The sequence below is a fragment of the Varroa jacobsoni genome, unplaced genomic scaffold (genome assembly GCF_002532875.2).
Source record: "Varroa jacobsoni isolate VJ856 unplaced genomic scaffold, vjacob_1.0 scaffold_1253, whole genome shotgun sequence".
In the NCBI taxonomy this organism is placed as follows: domain Eukaryota; kingdom Metazoa; phylum Arthropoda; class Arachnida; order Mesostigmata; family Varroidae; genus Varroa; species Varroa jacobsoni.
In genome coordinates, this window is record NW_019214155.1 from 38,394 (window position 1) to 58,101 (window position 19,708).

Genomic DNA, 19,708 nt, shown 5'->3' on the forward strand with positions numbered 1-19,708 from the left:
ACATGGCGACTTTCTAGTGACATTTCGAACAGTAAGCCGTGTTCCACTACCCTGAGCTGCTTCTTTTTCCGGAGTTCGGAGCGCCAATGCTGCCGGAAATGGCACGAGCAAGTTTAGCGTAAGTAAGTCAGAATCCCCGTTTTTTCATCGATAGATAATAACTAAAATGAATTAGCTATACTGATTTACACGGGATGAGAGACGGCAAAAAAGGCAAACCGTTTCGTTAATATCTTAGTGTTCCAATATTGGCAACGTTCATATATACATCACAAATTACCTACACGGACACATGTTTCTAATGTGAACGACTTGCGTTTTCTGCACCATTGGCTAGATGTCACAGATTTCACTTATGTTTTCCGTTTGTAACCACTAACCAAAGATTACACACAGTCATTTATGTATCCGTTCGTTATATGAGTAGTAAGGTATGTTCAGATCAGTAGAAACTGCTGTATTCATTCTTCTCTGTAATTAATATTCTTTTATTTTTTTTGTTGTTATTTTATCTGTATTCGGTGTTTAGTCGATTGGAAGACTAGGTGGTTCTTAAAAGCTTGCGATGCCTGTGGGTCGAGGTCAAGTAAAAGCGCTTATTGTGAAGCGTACTCGGCGTGCCATACACGACTTCAAAATGGGTTTCGCACCCCGCAACGTCCGCCAACTGTTCTGTGCTGGTATAGCTTTGTCGTTGACGTGCACGTTATGCCTGGTTTTCTGGCTTAATCTCGGCATTCTCGAACATCCATACTCACATAGATTAGCCATAATTATACCATTTCGGGATCGGTTTGAAGAACTACTTGAATTTGTACCGCATCTAAGTCGATTTTTAACAGCCCAGGGGGTAGCGTACAGATTTATTGTGATCAACCAAGGTGATCGGTTCCGATTCAACCGCGGAGCGCTCATAAACATTGGATACCTTGTGAGTAGGGCACAATGCGATTATATGGTGATGCATGACGTGGATCTTCTTCCGCTCAACCCGAAACTCAGCTATCGTTTTCCACAAGGAGGTGAGAAGATTGCTGGCAACAATAAGCGTAGCAAGTAATGAATCCGTTTCGAATGTTTACAGGTATCTGCAAGCCGAGTCACCTAACATATACATCTTTTTGAAGAACTAGTTATGATTTTCGCCAAGTGCCTTTGATCTGTTTGGGCGATCTGACTGGGGTTGATGTTTTAAAAGTTCACTGTCGAACCTATGGGCGAGATGTGTTATTGACATCTGTTGCTATCATTATGTAATGTATATTTTTATAAACAGATGAACATTTTACTTACCAAACTTTATTGTGCCTATCAGTAAAGTAGCCGGTGACGCGTATCTAATTGCCTGCCTTTTTTGTGTGTCATGTTTGAATTAGATTGAACTGTTGCTAGCTAGGTAGCCGTAGAGGCGAAATCTGTCCAGCTATTCATCGTATAATGTTTATATATGCATTAAACATGTAAGTTTATATAACTAGTATTAGAGCCCCCCCCCCCCCCCCCAATCGTTAAGCTGTCTTTTTTCTATTGGTCAATGAATGACTCTCAGATCATTCGAAACCGGACGAAACATTATTACGGGGGGCTACAACTTCTTATTTGGCCTGTCGTCTCAAAGAGTTTCGGTAACACGCATATATTTCTCTTCGAGAAACGTTTGTCTTCATATTTAATTTTCTACAGATAACGTGATCGTCCATATAGCAGCTCCTCATCTTCATCCTAAATACCATTACTCCACTTTCGTCGGTGGGATACTGCTAATGCGGCACGCGGTGTTCGCTCGGCTAAATGGCCTATCGAATAAATACTGGGGTTGGGGTTTGGAAGATGATGAGTTTTACGTTCGCGCCAAAGAGGCAAACGTACGATTTGAGAGACCGCCGACGGACATCGGAACTGGGATCAACGACACGTTTCGGTTAGTATTGTGATTTCTGCCAGTACAAACTAATCAATGTTTCGGGTTCAAAGCCATTTGTGTACGCCAGTAAATCGGTACGCGTTCGGTCATGATTTTCAAAGAAGTAAAAGTCTTACGTTGACGGCCTATTTAATATTTTCCGTTAGCTACTCAGACATTCGCTGGTTGATAGATAACCGTAATCGAATTGCTAGTAGATATGTGCGCGTTCTACCCGTTTAGGCATATTCACGATGCGCGACGTCGTCCGCGTGATATGGTCCGAATTGGGTCGCAGCGAGAGGAGTCACGCAAGCGCGATCGAGTTACCGGCCTCAACAACGTTGTTTTCCAACACCAGGGCCTTTACCAAGTCAGAATTGGCGAAGTGCCTGTGGACGTCCACAATGTTCATCTACATTGCGATCTGACCATTACGCCATGGTGCGAAAAACCTCGACCGAAAAAACCTGTCGCTCTATCGGCCATCGATAACCCGCCGCGAAATCCAGTGTCACCCTGAGTTCTCTGTTGAAATGTGCCGGCCGTATGGCAGATCAATAGTAACTCTAACATCATTTGAGGGTCACGCTGCCAACGGAGCCGACGGTCGAGCCCTGTTCATGTGTAGAAACAAACATGCGATAAGGGAATCGTATCTGTAGATAGAAGAAGTAGTTCAAATTAAATTATTAACAAATCTATAAATAAAGTCAGTGTAAGTGATATTTGAAATGGGTTGAATATAGATCTACAGAACAATGATGTACAGAATACAATTATATGCGCCATGTATATAAAATGCTTTACTAGGTAACTACGCCAAGTGGGAAATAAGTAGAATAACAATGAAAAAATATAAATGCTTACGGATGGCCGAGTGACAAATAGATCACGAGTTGGGTTCGCTGCTTTCTTAAAAAAACATTCAAAATTAATCACATAAACCTACTTCTAGGCAGCGTTTCCGAATCAAGCAAGAGAGGTGGCACAAAAAGCGGTTTCGTCCAGATTTGGGTCTATCGAGCAGCCGGCAATGGGTCAGTGCAAACTAGTTCTGGATTGCTATAACCGAATTACTCCTTTACAATGTCCCCTGCTTACTCGGGCGTATTCAATCGCATCGCTCGTGCTTACTTCGTTTGACGTTTGTTATTAGTTACTCTTGTCTGTTACTCTCGACTGGTTTTTTATATCTTAATTACTCGACGATGTCCTATATTTTCTATGCTACCATTGTTTACTCCAGTGCTTTGTTTATTCGTGCTTGTTTATTTAGACTTGCCCAGCTTTCGCGGAGAATTGTCTGTCGTATCTCAGTTGGCACTCCTTCGTAAATCAGACTGATGTAAGAGTGTAGCTGGTCATGTTTGAGCGCTGTTAGAGAATCGCCTTGATAATAGGAAATGCTGTGAACAATTAGAGTCGAATGTATCTAGAGAAAGATGGACAACTTAAACTAAAAATCAACAAAGTTATCTATAATTTCGTATAACTTGTGTCGCCAACTTGTGAACGTTGGACAGCGACAACGAATGAAGTATTAGATGTCATGGGATACATCAATTGGCGATCTCGAGGGCTTTTTCGGTCATCGTTTTTGATGGCAATAGTGTATACCTCCTTGTCATGTATATATAATGGTTGTTGTATTATAAGTAGATTTTAATTGCACCGCCACTTGCCACTCATCTATAAATCAAAATAATGTTACTTCATGGTGTACGCTAGCTTCAATGGTAGCACAGGCTGGTACCGCATTAAATCAGAGAGATTTCAGTCGTCAGAAGAAAATGAGAGCTAATCCGAACATCGATCATCTGATGTTAGAGTACTTAACGGCATCTATGGTCAACCTCTTATGTGTTGATTTTTTCTATCACAATCTTCTGACCGTATTGTCGTACGCAACAAGTGTAAACAATCACCACTTGAAGAATAGCAATTTGGCGGTGCGTGGTAGTCATAAGTGTGAACGAATGGGTATCAATGCGTTTGATAGCTTGAACAACCTTTACGACTAGTGTTCGCTATAGTGGGCGCTTTGCCTGTCAGACGGGCGGGTGGGCGATACAGCAAGCGGTTTAAGATTGGCGGTAAAAACATTTTCGAGAGTGGAGAAACAAATCGAGCTTTTGATTATGTGGGTTTTATTTTTGTAGATTTTTCAGCAAAAATATGTTCAATAAAGGTGTGTGTGTCATAAGTGAAACATTGACTCAGCGTGACGCCTTGATTTTTGCTGTTTAGAGGTAAGCGTATTTCGTAATAGCCAATATAATAATCCTAGGAACTAACTAATCCCAGGGACAATTCATTCATCTCATAACGATAGCTGAAAGCCTGTTTCAACAAACGTATCACCGTAATAACATTGGTGTAGAAAATATCGTTCGAGCTGCCGCATAGTGTTCCGTGGGTAAGTAGAGTTGACTATAAAAGTAGTCATCGCGTTATTCCCTAACGTAATTAAACGATAATCATCATTATACTGAGCACACCTTAATTTTATTGTAATGAAATTGGTTAGCAACTTATAGTACGATCCCTTGATTTGTATAAGTTACGGACTCTCAACTCGACCGATATCTCTCTTCTGTCTGTAGTTATGGCAACCGCGATTCACCCTCGGAACACACCTCAGGCCTGCAACTATCCAGACTTTCTCAGTGGCCGAGCAGTGCTGCGACGACAAATAGGTTTGTAATGTTGTCATGAATTAAAAACAACTGACCGTACTTATCAATTGTTTTTACGCTTTTTGCTTTTATGAGCTAATGGAGCGGCACTCGTGGATACGATTTCTGTACAATTGGAAATAGGCAATCAAGAAGCTGTCGAACGTTTTGCGTTTGTACGTACTTAGACAGACGATAACACCATACAAATCAGCACTAGCGAACAGGTGAGGCAATCCTTGTAGTTCGTAAATCCTTGTAGTTCCTTCCTAGAATCCTTGTAGTCGTAAAGGAATAACAGACAAGTTTGCATGCACCGACAGAGTCGCAGGGAGCTCCGAAAGCACAGGAACCGTACCATAATGACCGAGCAGGTGAAGTTCGTATTGGCTAGGCTGAATGAGGAACCTTTCAACAAAAACCTCAACTTAATCAGTCTGGACGCACTCCGTCCGGAGCAGCTCCTGCAGCTGATGTTTGATGTATTCGCACAGGTTGACCCAAAGGTGAAATCCGATGTGCGAACCGAAGACGCCGAACAGCTTTCTATAAAGGTGAGCGTGTTCCGGCTGAAGTAAACATACGCTTATAAGATCCTGTGGCCTATTCTAAAATCTGGTAGAATAATCGAAACTGTGTGTGAATCCAGTTCAGTTTACTTTAATTTTATTAGGGATGTGGAAATATTACTTTGAGGCAAGTTCTCCACCGTGAGAATAAATTGATTTGCTATAATAGTTGATTCGGCGATATTATCGAGCCAGCATATCAAACTAATAAACGATCCATGACTAGTTAGGTTTACTTTTTTTTAATTTATTGAGGTTTGTCTCATTTCTTTCATGATTTTATTTCGTAGCTATGTTTTATGAATAAGCGAAAATTCCTTTTTGGCAGCTAAATTGTTCACTGCCAGTGAGTTCAGAGCCATGATTTTTTGGGCATTATTACTGAATGTTGAACAAAATAAATAGCACGTCTTTCGTTAGGAAGGTCATTCATAGTGACACGAACCAGTGAGGCCTTCAATAAAGTTCAATGTTCTTCGTGGTAGCGTTACATGTTAAGGTTGCCATAAGCGGTGTCCTAAAGTTATTGATCTTTAACAGGCATTGACTCTACTCCGTATCATCAAATATAAACCTCCAACGGACATTTCGCTGAGCGCCTTTCGGCAGGGGCTCGTGATGAGCGATAAAGGAATCGTCTACCATATTCTGTACTACGTTCTCGCAAAGCTTGACACCCACAAGAAGAGAGCATACCTTTCCAGGTCTCTATCAAACATCCTCGAGCTTTTCCCATTTTATTGATTCGATTATGTAAATAAAATAGCCTATGTTATTATATACAAGATACTAATTGTATGATGGGGTTCAGTGTCGTTAGTTCTACCTAAAACAACTTTGATTATACGTCTTCTCTGTGTCATAATGCTTCTTTATGATTGACATAGGTATTTGATGAAAGTGGAAATTACGCCTGATTTAGAAGGCGATGCGGACCTTGTGGACATTCAAGAAGAGTACGAAAAACTTATGGATCAATTCAAGCTCGTTCATAAGGAATACGAAGCTCTCAGTAGGGTAAGCTTGAAAAGAGACTTTGTTGTTTGTTTTGTATAGTTGGGTCATGAAACATTTGGATTTGCTTCCTACACTTGATCCCAAACCAGTAATACAAGGTGCAATTGTAATTATGGGCCGCATTAGTTATTTTCTATAATACTTCATCTCATCGAAAGCGGGCTTAAATGGCGTACTACAATAATGATTTCGCCAGTTCCATGGCCAGCTCTAACTTCACGGCGTCTGACGGCCCACTCTAATATTACGCATGGTGACATCTGTGCGCGCTCTTCTATTTATAGTCGGTGCAAAGTTCAAAAGAAATCCAGAAAGATATGGAGCACATGGAAGAGGAGCGGCAACAGCTCGGCCGCAAAATGGACCGAGTAAAACGTAAAGTATCTAGCATCTACAATCGAGACGCGATGCTTAAGGCCGCTGCGAGTCTGCGTCGAGAACAGGAGAGAGCTGAGGGTTTGGCTCAGGACCGAATGGTTCAACAGGACACGTTGAATCACACTGAGCAGAAGATTAATCGACTCACTCAGATGGTACAGTGGAGTGGCACTTAATAGACATTTTCTATCATTTTTCATACTAAATGTATTTAATTGAACGTAGTTTTAGACAGACCGAATTGTAACGGCTTGGCTTTGGGTGGATATCTTCGTTTACTTTGCCGAATAATAATGAGTGGAGATAATAAAGGTGCACTTATTTTCAGGCCGTTTCGGCTGAAATGGCGTGACCTTTCCATTCCTATAGTTATATCCGCCTGTAACGGAACTAGCTAAGCTGGAAAAGGCCAGCTATCTCGTACACACCACAACGTTGGTGGTTTGATTGTACCAAGTACTGTAACAGTGATACATTTTTACAAATTAAAGTTTGCTAAGGCGCACATAATGGTTCAGGTAAAAATTGAGCGACAAGCTGCCGTTGGAGCTACTCCAGAGACGCTTCTATCGAAACTGATGGAAGAGGTAAAGGCAAATGGTTACCTGGTTCATGAGAAATTGCCTAAAGAGATTCGTTCAGGCCGACTTCTAATCAAGGACCTTCAAAGGGTGGTCGCCGAACCTGCAATGTCACAGGCCGACCTGGACAAGGTAAAGTGCTTTTTCCTCGTACACTGTATTTTATTTTTGCATATTTAGCATTAATTATAGAATTAGCTGTATGATGAACAATATCGATTGGTAAACGTGGCCGAATACGGAAACTAGTTGACAATGTATGTTTGCTTATATGCTAATAATTACTTTAAACGGAACGTTAACCGCTGGGCCGTTTGCACAGGTGAATGAGGCTCTAATTGAGGAGAATACTGAAGTAGGTCGCCTTTATGAAAAGAAGATGCGACGCAGCGATCCTGACGAAAAACAAACTCTTTTCAGACAACAGGTGCCTATAGGATAGTTCCTGAACTTATGTGGTCCTCCATTTATAATTAGCAAATAATTGCAACAATTATAGTAACCTCGACGTACGTACTATAGATAAATAGCATGATAATTTTTCATTATAATGAATGCTCCCGATTACCTGTAATTAATCTTCAAATGCCAGGCCGCTATTGTGTCGCGAAAGAAAGAAGCTGCGGCTGAGCAGATGGAGACGCTTGCCAATCAGTTGGCTCAACTTCAAGGTGAACTCGAGGACAAACGACAAAAGAGTGCCGTATACGCGGACACGCACGCCGTTGTTCGTGGTGAAGAGTTCAAGCAGTACGTCACTAAACTCAGGTACTTCAGTGTTGTCGATTGTTTTGAACTGAAGAAAGGTTTTGAATAAGTAATATGCTTAATTTTCCAATTGATTGGTTTCTTGCCAAATGTAGTATTCGATATAGTCAAAAGGTATTTTGCATTTGAAAGGGAGAAGATTACTAGAGATCTTTCGGGTTATTTCGAAGAAGATAGTGGTCAGCGGCAAACTTCGGAGCGACAACAATAGCCGCATTTCGTCGCCCGTATCGAAGCAGACATTTGTCCAATATACTGGTAGGCAACTCGATGCGCAGACCGAACTAAAATGCTTATCGGTATCGTCCAACTTCAGGTCGAAAACGAATTCGTATAAACAGTTAAAGCAGGAGCTAGAAGATCTCCGCGCAGAGACGGATAAGATAGCAGCCGAGGAGGACGAACTTTTGCAGAAAGAAAAGGAAGCCACTGAAAACCTTATTGCGGCAGAACATTCGAAAGGTGCCCCGCCCAAATCTGTAAAATAATATATGATAATTAATCAGTAACACCCACATTTTCTTTGGGAGCGTAACGTGGGAATCCGTGTATCTGTGTACAATGGGTTTTTTCAGGTGTGGGTGGCTATTTTGAAGCGCAAAACAAGCTCGAGCAAATATCCAGTCTGAAAGCACGACTCGACGAGCAGAAAGGGGTAACACTTGAAGAAATGTCGCATATGGTCGAACAGCTAAACGCACATATAGCAGCCAAGAAAACTGAACTTGCTCCCTTAATCAAGGTAAACACTAGATGATCTGTCAACGGCTGCGCTGACAAGCCGGACTTTACCACTGTTTGTTGCGGATCGCTCGGTGACAATCTGAGACCTTAATTGCCTTTACAATTATGTATTTCGCATTTTTCTCCATATCCCAATAACGGGTCTGCTCTGTTCAATTACATTTGTACTACGGGATTAAACTTTATGCTTTAGGAGTTGAAGCCGCTTCGGCAAAAAATTCTTGAGCTACACGAGGAGTACGAAGATAAAAAGAACACTTATAATTCATGTGCAGTAGGCCTCGACACGTCGATGGCCAAGCTGGAACTTGACGTCCAACAACTCAGGTAAATATAATGTTGTGTATAGTTACAAGTGTGAGCAGTTATTAAAGTTTGTTTCTTTTTTTCTGGAACTGCTCGTACGAACCAGCATTATATATATATATACATATATCTGCAACGACGCTACAACGCATATGTGCTGACGTTCTGGTACCGGTATTTAAATGCCGGGAGAAATTATCATGAGTGTATGCAGAAGATTTGTGATACTGGAATAGCATAGTTTAAATTGCCGGCAACGGAAAATTTGAATGAGAAAAAAAAAACGGGAAAAAATTGTGTTGTTTTGCACGTTGGAAGCTAATCATCTCTGTGGTCTGGTTTCAACGATACTCACTATGTAATAAAGTAATCTTACTTAATCGATATCACATAATGCAACTACTTGCTTCTCAAGTATGCAGTATATGTAGGATGTAGCAAGAGCGCCGTTTACTTTCACTCAGCAGTCCAATTAATTGGTCCGATACAAAAAGAAAATCTGGTTTACATCGACATTTTATATTGACACAAAAGGCTACTGGCCCAACTTTTACAGCTTCTTTAACTTCTTTATGGATGCATTTAGGGAGCAAGTTTTGGCCCACGAGTCCCGATTCCATTTAAACAATCGCGAAGGAAAACTTCTACGAGCGAAGTTGGATCTCATGATAAAGTCCGAGTTAGCCGCGTATAAGAGTTCAGATCCAAAAATTAAGAAGCAAACTTATCGAGAGCGGATTAACTTAGCGATCCAGAAACAGGTGAACACAGCCGTAACGCTAGATATATTTCAAGCATTTCAGTTAAATTTCAGATCTCTGATCACATTTGCTTTTTTTTTGTGTACAATTTCATTCTTGCGACAATTGATTCAGCGTATGTTGCATCATCGTCACCGTCGCTGTCGGATGGACTTAGCTATTTCGAGTAGTATAGTAGTATAGTATAGTACGTGTCGATTCTTCTCACAGGAAACTGAAGCGAAAGAACTTCGAGAACGCCAGAAGGAAGTGAATCAGAATCAAGATTCGTTGGTAACCCAGCTCAAAATGTGGACTGACCTAAACAGACTGCTCGATATTAAAATACGCAGCTTTAAGCAATCTCAAGGGCTATCAATGATGTAAATAAATATTTTGAGAAGACACCTCACTGTTCGTCGATGTCTTCTTTCTTAAATTGCCCACGTAGCAAATCGCTTACTACATGATGAAAACGTATCATTTTTTGATAGAGTGGTAAGCTATAGCTATACGCGATGACGTCATTTATATGGGTTCTTCTTTTCTTGAAGTACCCCATTAGAATACACTGGTACCATACCTTTAAGTGCATTTATTTGATTAGGTTTCACTTATCGAAAAGGAATATGGATTATGTGGCTTTTTACAGGTTGGAAGCATCTAAAACCGTTGCTTTCTTGCCTTTAGCACGCAGAAAAATGTTTAACATACGTCCCCAAGCAATTCAGTACTTCATTGATCATCTGCTAGCTCACTCTGCTGGCTCGCTCAGTACCTCGCAACGGTTCGTGTGCTTGTGGGACTGCCGCGAGAATGTTTGTTCAAGTACTAGTAGACACGCTTAGTCAGTAGCGGTGCATCAGATATCGCACCCTGGTATTTCTATGCCGGCATGTGCACGATGCGACAGTGCAACGCAATGATTCACTGTCGATAGGACGCCCATATTTGAAAGAGAGGTCAAATTGCTTCATTCTGAAATTTTATTATCATTACATCTGATACATCATCAAATAGCGAGGGATTTTTAACTTGTTAAATAGAGTGTCACATTGAGAAGCCGTCTTACGAACTACCTGCCATTTTTAGATCTAAACCTTTCCAGAGTATCGAGGCTAAGAGCAGCTGAAGCTTTCGAACGCTTCAGAGTTATGACACGATTATAGTTCTTTACATTCATAGGTATTAGTAAAAGATATCACTCATAAACACGGCTGTTTTATACTATACGAATACGCTATATTTATTCGTGTCTAGACTCACTGTATAAGGGTTGAAGTAAGAAAAGGTTTATTTTATTTGTTTGCCTTACTTTAATTATATACACACACGTATTTTTACAACATTTCGTTTTGGTCTAGATATATAGTGGCTCCGCTATTTTCTTTGGTTTGCTTAAATTGTTTTTACAAAAACGAAACCGAAAAACTTTCGTCGATTCCAAAAAGCCGCGTCACGTACAACATGCCTGAAATGGGGACAGTTGGCGTCGGAAGCTTTTAACCCCGCGTAAAAAATCTGTTTCTTTACTCAGTCACACCTGTTGTATCGTATATGTAATCGGTGGGGTTCAAATTAGCGACCCCTGTCTTTTCGGGCAAAAATTAAAGTAAAAAAACAGAGAATTAAAATGCAATATATGTGACATGTGCACAATTTTCAAGAGAGTGCATGGCGCAGGTTGACGTATTCGAGTTATGAAGTCGGTGGCACCGGAACGAAGTTGCTCGATAAAGGCTTTCCTCTGAGATTTTTGTTGCCGAGCTTTTCATCGTTGTTTCTGTTGCTATTTCCGGTGCTGCCCAAGATGCGGCTTCCCATAACTCAATCGCTGCCAGTGGACTTCTTACTGAGCTGTTTCGGCAATCTGGTCCTGATAGTTATTATTATAATTTTTAAGATATCTATAATAGACGATCATATATAGGCATGTCTTTCCGAGTTCTCAGCAGAACCACGATAATAGAAGATACATTTGCAAGTGTTATAGGATTAGGAAAGTGGCTCATCATTCTCCATGTTAATTTGTCATTTCTAATCAAATGCTCGTTTGCATAACGCGTAAATATATACAAACGACAATTAGAAAAAAAAAATACAAGTTTCTCGAATTTTTTTGCGCAATCATTGCAAAGTTATGTTCGTTTTGAGTCATGCTTTAGGGCATATCCTCATTGTTTTCGAAGATTATCAAGCAACAGGATGGACGCAGTCTTTTACGCAACGACACATATATATTTTATATTTCGCTTCTTGTTCAAATAGCCTATTTTCTATGAGCAGATAAAGTAACGCCAATTTCTCTTCAGTCGGCTAGCCGAAACATTCACATACAGCCATTGATATAAGCTTCCCTTGTCAACCAAATCAAAAATCGCAAACTGAAGATCATTGGGCCCTGCAACAATGGTAAAATCGAAACGAAATAAGTCACCTTGTCAAATCATAGGTGTCCTGCGATGCGTCCCCCGCCTGCGATGCGTCACGTTTTTATGTTCGAAGTTTAGACCGTTAACCACCCGCGCACCCTTACGCACTTGTAACATGCAAAGAAGAACGAATAACAGACTGAACGAGAAGATGACTGGTGTGTCAGAAACGTAGACAGTTACTCCGATTATCTACTGCAGATCACAAAGCACACTCATACAAAGTATCCTGGAATCAGCTCCGAACGCGTGTCACGAAACGATGCTGCTGACAGAGATCAATTCTTTGCTCCGGTTAACCGTACCCACGGCGCTAAGCTGACAATCAGCGCTAGCTTTTAAAAACGAGACAACTGATGAGCGCTGCGCACGACATACGCCTGCTTGGAGTAGGCAGGGTTAACTTCATCTGATTATAGTACGAAGCAGCGAACAAATCGGACACAGCAGTAAATCTTATGGGAGAAATCGTCTCGTCGAAGTATCTTTGTTCAAGTTAAACTTAGCACAAATGGTTCTAGGAGGAACCAATAGGTGCCGTATTTATTGACGAAGCACAATTGATGTGACTGAACGTAGGTTTCTAGAAGATTGCTATAGCAGTGAGCGGAAAGATTAAGGACGCAACATATCCCTTTTTGTGTGGCAAGATACCATCTTTCGTGACCGGCGGGATTCCTAAAAGCTCTGAGCATAATATACGAAGCGTGGAAGCCTTCTAGCGCCATCTAGAAAATCGACGTTAAAGAGAAGTAGTCGATAATGAACCCCATCGCCAAATGACAGCTGTGATCCTAATGAGAACTCAACAAATATTTGATGTATTGAATGAATTAATAGGACTTAATACATTTTTAACTATTACTATGTCATACACGTGATATCCCCTTACGTTGTGCCTGCTGCAAAGAGAGGTGCAGATCTGCGCATCGGGTCTTCTTAAAAATGCACAACTTATAGGTAAGACAAAAAGCAAACAACTCAATGGGGCAGTGCCGATGCCCGCTGATAAATAGACGATGAGACTCATGGAAGAGCTCGCAAGTTCGTATATTATGGAACTGGCTATGAGGGCTTGGGATAAGAGCATTGTGGTACAGAGACGGAAATCAATCGTCGTGAGAGGTGAACGCAGGCTCCTATAACGCAACAATGCGACTGATTAGTGAATACGTAGAAAAATATTGGTTTTGGATTCACTATATGGCACATATAGTGTTAAATCGTTGTAGCTTCATGCATACGGTACAAGGACCGATATCACTCGCCCTGTGAATGTTCATAAAGCCTAGCTATGGTTTTGAAGCCATGCAAATATGCTACGTACATACGTTTACAGACAAAGATTTTCATCGTTGAAAAATACAGTCGCCTGAAGTTTACAGGCTAGGTCTACTGTGGACAGGGGAAAGGAGGAGCTCGTTGTTTTAGACGCGCGGACATGCCCCCATGTGGTGCGTTCGGTACGCAGAATACGATCACATTTGTATTTAAAACGTGACGCAGTTCAACTTAACTCGGTAATGTCAGCTGCTAGACCGAACAATTGAATTTTTCATATTATTGTTTCGTTTTTTTAAAGTTGAGTGTGGCGTCTTCGGGCAATTCATCACCTGTCTGGTTGACGTTCTAAGAATCGAACAAAGTCGCTATTAATATTAGAAATGTATGCATTTATAATGTTGGCCCAGGTTGCTTGCTTCTCAGCCGGTAAACAGCACGTACCTGAAGTGATGGGCGCTCGCGAGTTCACGCGACGCGAAGATATAGTTCTATTTGTATTCACGACGAAAAAACGGGTAACTATGTAATAGCAACAAGTTATTTTCTATGCTGATGATGTTAGCGATACGATCACCTTTTAGATGTCCGAGGGGCTAGCTCGAGGGCGTGCTTATATTTTCTAGAGGTATGAAGGCTGGACTACCCAGTGCTCTTCTTCGTTGAACTGCACTTTGAAGATGCAATGCTCTAAACCGACTAAGTTATTTCGTTGTAAGTTACTATTAATCATGATAGGTTCCACTTACCGTATGAACCCGAAGACGAAAATCGATGAGCTTAATGCGGCGGTACTAAATAACATCGCTTAAAATGGAAAATAGAAAATAATAAATATATGTGTGCTCCTTTGACTCTGGCTTGTTGTTTTGGGGGAACGACAGATCGTAAGCTCGAGCGAGTGGATGCTCAGTTGTTGGTTGGTTCGTCTTTAATACTAAACTCAATAGTATAAGTAAATATACATTTTTCGCTACGCTCAACCAAAGTTTTGTTTACATACCTATGTGCTCGTAGAAAGGAAGGTTCGGCCGAAAAATTGATGCAAATGTGTGATTACATTGGCATTGAGTTGTGTGCTTTCGTTAACAGCTATTTCCTGGCAGTCATAACCACTCAGGTAGCTATAAAGAGAATTATTGATAATACTACGTTCGGCGTTACGTCATAACATCTGTATTTTTTTACGTTTCTATAATTATTGAGCCTGTCTCTTAATATAGTGAGATTTTTTTAGTCTTTTATCAAAAAGTTGAGTTTTGACTCTTTTAAATAATAAACTGTTCACCAATACATTCCTATTCGTTATGAATAGCTGTCATTGAACGAAGTAACCTAGTACGACCCAGCTAGCACGAAATCGGGTTATTCTTTATCGGGTTATTTAGATAGTCCAGAGAAGTTTGCTGGTCAATAATCAATAATGTAGAGGCAGGTCCGGGACATCTAATGTAGGCTGTTAGAATTGTTACTATCTTCAAGGGCCACACCTCTTGTAAAATATAAACAGTTCTTCTATTTGTGTTCACGACGAAAAAACGGGTAACTATGTAATAACAATAAGTTATTTACGTTCGAAAGGCGAAGCTAAGACACATTTACTTGTTCTGTATATCATGGAAAACTCGCTGAAGCGCTCTTCTGCTTGATCAAACGTGAGCACCACATCTACACCATCTTTTACTGATTTTACTTCAGTTATTCACGACGAAAAAGTCGACAATTCCGGTGACAAATTTGGGCTTTTTTTGAAAAGTATTTTTTATAGATTGCTACTCACAAACTCGATATGGGTCGTAGTGCTTTCCCTGTTATAATCTGCAAATTGAAAGACAACCCTTACAGGATTTGTCTCGCCATTTGTTCGTATGAACTTTGATGTGAAATAGCATTTTTCTTTACCTGTAGTTGACTGATCGAGTTCACTGAAGTTTAAATCATGTAATGGCCAATAAATAATATAGTACGTAGAAGAATTGAGAAAACACTCTCATGAGACGAACCTTTATACGAAATCGTCGGCGGTGTGTATGTGTGTTTTCGATGGTACCATTCTCACTCAACATTTCACAATTTCTATCTCAGTTAGCTTAAACAATACGACCTTAAAGGAGTAAACATATCGAGAAAACTTCAAAAGTTCACCGCTAATCTAGCTTATTCATGGTCTCTGGTAAAATTTAGTGAGGTCTTGTTCTCAAGCATCGGTATGCTGTAGTATCACATTGAGACCTGCAGCTCCCATTACAGGTAGTTAGGCCTTTACGTAAGGCTTAGGGTTTTCTGAAGGGTAAAAGGTAACTGACGTTTCGTTGCCTGAAACATGTCCAATGCTCCCTTAACTTTTCTATTAGACGTATTATTTTGGTTGTTATCTAACGCGCAGTTTTGTTGCATTAAGTTTTTAATATTGCTTAAAGCATCGTACATGTCGTCGCTTTTAGACCTATATTTCCTCTGTTTGTAATATATACCTATAAAAACAATCCTATACGCCAATTATCATCCTAATTTTATCGATGTAGATAAAAGAGATAAACATTGTAACTGATGGGGAAATATATATTTAGTTGGAAGATCAAGTGCTGCTGAGTTTGCTTATGATCGTGAAGGCGTTTCAAGCCCTCTGTGGGAAGAGTTATTTAATAGAATACTTTTTAGAAAGATTGGGTTTAGTAGGCTGTAGATGACTTTACAATAGTCTCAAGCAGTAAATATTTGGCTCTGTTTTAGCCAGGAAATTCAGATATTTTCTCTCTAAAGAGCGTGCTAACCCAGAGCCATGAATTGCATGTTTATTGTGAGTCCCAGAATGGAGCCCATATTCTACAAATTAACGCGGCGGTATACGTGGGTCCGCCAAGCTTATGAACAGATATGATCGTCATGTCCATAGCAGGGTCACTTATACCTATAGCTATTTTCTCCGATGCGTAAGTTGCATCGGTGTGAACTATAGTTCCTTTCTTTTTAGCTAAATAGACGACATTCTTAGCTGGTTGGATGATACTTGTCTCATTAATTGCAGACGTCACTGAAACTGAAGGAGTGCGCTTGCCACACCCAATTAAAGCTTTTTCTAACTCGGCAAAATCATTTACAGTCCACGGGGTGATATCCTACCTTCGTAGAAATCGCTTACGCTGACGCCTAATCTACCTGATGCTGCAGTTTGCTGAAGAGCTGTTGTTTGCCCGGATATCCGCGTCTTCCATATGCACTGAAATCTACAGGCCAATTAATAGCATCGAAGATCATCTTCGTATTCAATCAGAAACAGGCCAACTCATGCCTGATGAGCCTTTGCGACGAAATACAACTTCCGAAAAATTGTCGTTTCTGTAACCGGTTGTTTAAGGTATCTAACAGTTTGTGATGCCAAAAGTATTTATGCATAGAATTCACTATTAGCCAACTGCTCAGCCTTAACAGGCACCTTCACCTGATATTTTCCCTGAAGGGAACTTCGAAGAAACGATGCACACCGTACAGGAATAGGTCAAAGAGGACAATGACATGGGAGGGCTACTTAATAATATTAATTGTATTTTCTAGCAATAGTTAGAACATCGTTCGCCTAGCAAACTTTGCTTATTTATGTTTTTTAACTGCAATAGATAAAGAATATTCTGTCAGTATTAAAGTTTATAACTTTTTGATTGGTGTAACAATTCTACTTTTTGAACGAAAGAAAGAGCTATATTTTTTTAAAGTTTCGCAGCTCTTAATTAAGCGTTTTCTTTTGTTGTTAACTTACTGCATTACTGGACATTACTGCACTTACGACTGAACCCATGTAGCTATATACGGGTGTTGTTCAATTGTGCCACACATTTGAAGCATATCATGGGGTTTCAACGAAGTGTAAAATGACAAATTATATTTATATTTGCATTCACGAACTTTACTCGAAGTTTCACACTGCAGTTGCCATGTCTCCTGGCAGGACGTTCCTTTCATTACCGATATTTTTTTAGTAATAGTATTAAATATAAATAAACACTCGATAAGTACGTCTACCGTAGTTTGTGGAATGCTCAAGAGTGGGATCAATAGAACGATAGAATAAAGCAAGCAGATTATACACACACAGTTTCTAGTAGATGGATAAAAAAAAGTAGACACTGCCGATCTTTTCGTGCACTTCAATAGCGTCCTATTAGTAAGCGTTTTGTCCATTTCATCACTACCATTTTCTACGCTAACTATGGAAGCTCCATTAGTCAACCAAAGTAGCCTGTTTTCTACGGCGTCCTACCTTTATAGAACTACCTTGCGCGATCTGCTTAGGGATCATTTTAGTGGTATCATACACTGACAGTCTTAGCTTTGTCTGATAGCGGTTATTTGGTAGATAAAGATTTTTATTAAGCATACCATAAGAGGCACGCAATGATGAAATGATTCTTCTGTTTAGACTCGTTGCAGAACTCGTCTTACATAATGGACGATTCAGGCTTTTCAATGTCCTGTTTCATTTGGGCAATCCTCTTTCCGCCACCTGCTTGGACCTGCAAACTGCACTGTCGATTTTCCTACACAGTTCCTATAGTTGGTATACGACTTTTTCCAAATAACCTGTGCAAACTTTTATGCTTTGGGAAAGATACTGAACTGATTCCCCTTCAGAAGACCTTTGTTGGCTGATGAGTAAAAATTTAGACACGGACCGCGGGTATCTTCGAAGAACTTACGTAAAACAGGTCAACCTGCTTATCAAAGAATACGCGTAGATTGATAACTACGTACAGGGACCGGAGCAGTAATTAGTTCGCTTATGAACATACAGATCCCCTTTATAAGAATGGAGTGTCGGATGTTTCGTGTTTTCCGTTACATGAGTCAGACGTATATTCCCGTAAGGAAGTAACTATTCGATCTTATAACCACAGCTAAAGCGATTGAACCCTTGAAGGGATCACCGTTAGAACGTAATTATAATCAGCACTTGATCGCCGAATGGCAATTGCAAGCCATCGTAGACCAACGATCCTTCGTAACAAAATTTTATCAACGAGCCATAGCCTCTTTCGTTCCATTGAGCCTGTTAGAACGGACCTGCTGTAAACAAACTATTCTAGCGTGTAATGTGTATTGGCCTATTAAGATGTATTTATGACGTATTATTTGGTAAGAAGCCCGACGCCAATTAGAGAGTGCTTCAAGTTGGCGTTATTTCCAAGCTCGTACTTAGATCCTGTTGTTGGCACTGTCAGTTTGAGGTAAATGTAGATATATTCATTAGATACCAGAGCTCTAAATAGTTTCGGCTATATGACGAATTTATGTGCTTTGTTATTTTAAATTTATTTGTTTTGCTTACCGCAGCCCTTCGCCTATGCCTTGTCACTCAATTTCACCTAATTTTTCGGCATTATTTGAATTGTGTATTATGTAACGAAAACTGACGCTGATTAAAATTGATGCCTCACAAATTCTCGTACCGGTTCTATTCGAGATGTCTTTGTCGTCGTTATTCACGGCTTTTGCCGTCGAAAGTGATTAATTAACTCGTCCAGCCCCGCCAAAAATCCCATGTGTTAAGGAACACACCCGCCAATTTTTGAAATTCCCTTCATTATACCGTGATCAATTCCATTTTTCAGTGGTCGGAAAGCGTAGTAATCTGCTGGTGCGAGGTCTGGAAAAGGTAATGCGAGCACAGGATTTCCTACGCGAGCACCTACAAGGCCCTCGTGATTTTTATGTGTCTTTGGCATTGTTGTAGAGAAGATTAATTTTTTTCGTTTTCTCCTGTAGATCTTTTTTCCTGGATAGTTTCGTTCACTCGATATAATTAGGCCGTAGGTGGATCCTTGCCAAACGATTTTGCTTATGCTTCTGTTCAGCGGATACGGAACCTGAGTTTATCATTTTGGATAAAATATTGTCAATTCAAAATGTCGAACAGTAGTCGAGCGTTCAAGACTCATCTTTTCGACTAATCAACGAACTTTTAGCCATTTGAAATCCTCGAATCGTCATCAGAGTGTGGTATATTCTCTAGGTCTAAAATGCCAATCTTTGAGCTCCGTATACCACCTTGGGGCGGCCCGTATTGTACATGGTGCAAATACGCTGAGCTGCATAAAGTAGTCATCGAATTCATTTTTCTTTTTCTGAGGCATCTTTTCTTGAAATCTAAACCCAAACTTAGTTCGTGTTCACCGCGCAACGAAATTAAAAAAAAAACCTCTAGAGACGACAACTCTTGCAAATCGTATGTCGAGATGAATAAACCATCGAAAGGCAGAGAAAACAGGAAGCATTGCAAGAAACCGTCGTAACTTTTTGATAAATCTATTATATAT

The 19,708-nt window shown here is 40.3% G+C and overlaps 2 protein-coding genes and 1 long non-coding RNA gene across 4 annotated transcripts in view; all 3 read left to right on the top strand.

Moving 5' to 3' along the window:
• The first annotated feature begins 5 nt into the window (after nucleotides 1-5).
• Nucleotides 6-4,121, top strand: beta4GalT7 (beta-1,4-galactosyltransferase 7). Of its 2 annotated transcripts, none has more exons than XM_022846790.2 (4): nucleotides 6-118; nucleotides 530-1,022; nucleotides 1,684-1,921; nucleotides 2,147-4,121. In XM_022846790.2, the coding sequence occupies exons 2-4, from the start codon at nucleotides 566-568 to the stop codon at nucleotides 2,424-2,426; spliced, it is 975 nt and encodes a 324-aa protein (XP_022702525.1). In that variant the 5' UTR covers nucleotides 6-118; nucleotides 530-565; the 3' UTR covers nucleotides 2,427-4,121. The 2 variants fall into 2 exon arrangements, with proteins under 2 accessions (XP_022702525.1, XP_022702526.1); XM_022846791.2 differs by having other exon boundaries at nucleotides 34-122.
• Nucleotides 4,122-4,223: 102 nt separating this feature from the next.
• LOC111268065 (intraflagellar transport protein 81 homolog) lies at nucleotides 4,224-10,101 on the top strand. The gene is made up of 13 exons (XM_022846789.1): nucleotides 4,224-4,602; nucleotides 4,905-5,135; nucleotides 5,691-5,854; nucleotides 6,038-6,167; nucleotides 6,452-6,700; nucleotides 7,064-7,258; nucleotides 7,449-7,553; nucleotides 7,719-7,894; nucleotides 8,211-8,356; nucleotides 8,470-8,636; nucleotides 8,832-8,965; nucleotides 9,531-9,705; nucleotides 9,916-10,101. The coding sequence occupies exons 2-13, from the start codon at nucleotides 4,944-4,946 to the stop codon at nucleotides 10,069-10,071; spliced, it is 1,989 nt and encodes a 662-aa protein (XP_022702524.1). The 5' UTR covers nucleotides 4,224-4,602; nucleotides 4,905-4,943; the 3' UTR covers nucleotides 10,072-10,101.
• Nucleotides 10,102-13,612: 3,511 nt separating this feature from the next.
• LOC147752444 (uncharacterized) overlaps nucleotides 13,613-19,708 on the top strand; it is a 10,806-nt gene continuing 4,710 nt past the window's right edge. Inside the window, exon 1 of the long non-coding RNA XR_015314047.1 lies at nucleotides 13,613-13,915. This is a non-coding gene — a long non-coding RNA (uncharacterized LOC147752444). The remainder of the gene's footprint in view (nucleotides 13,916-19,708) is intronic.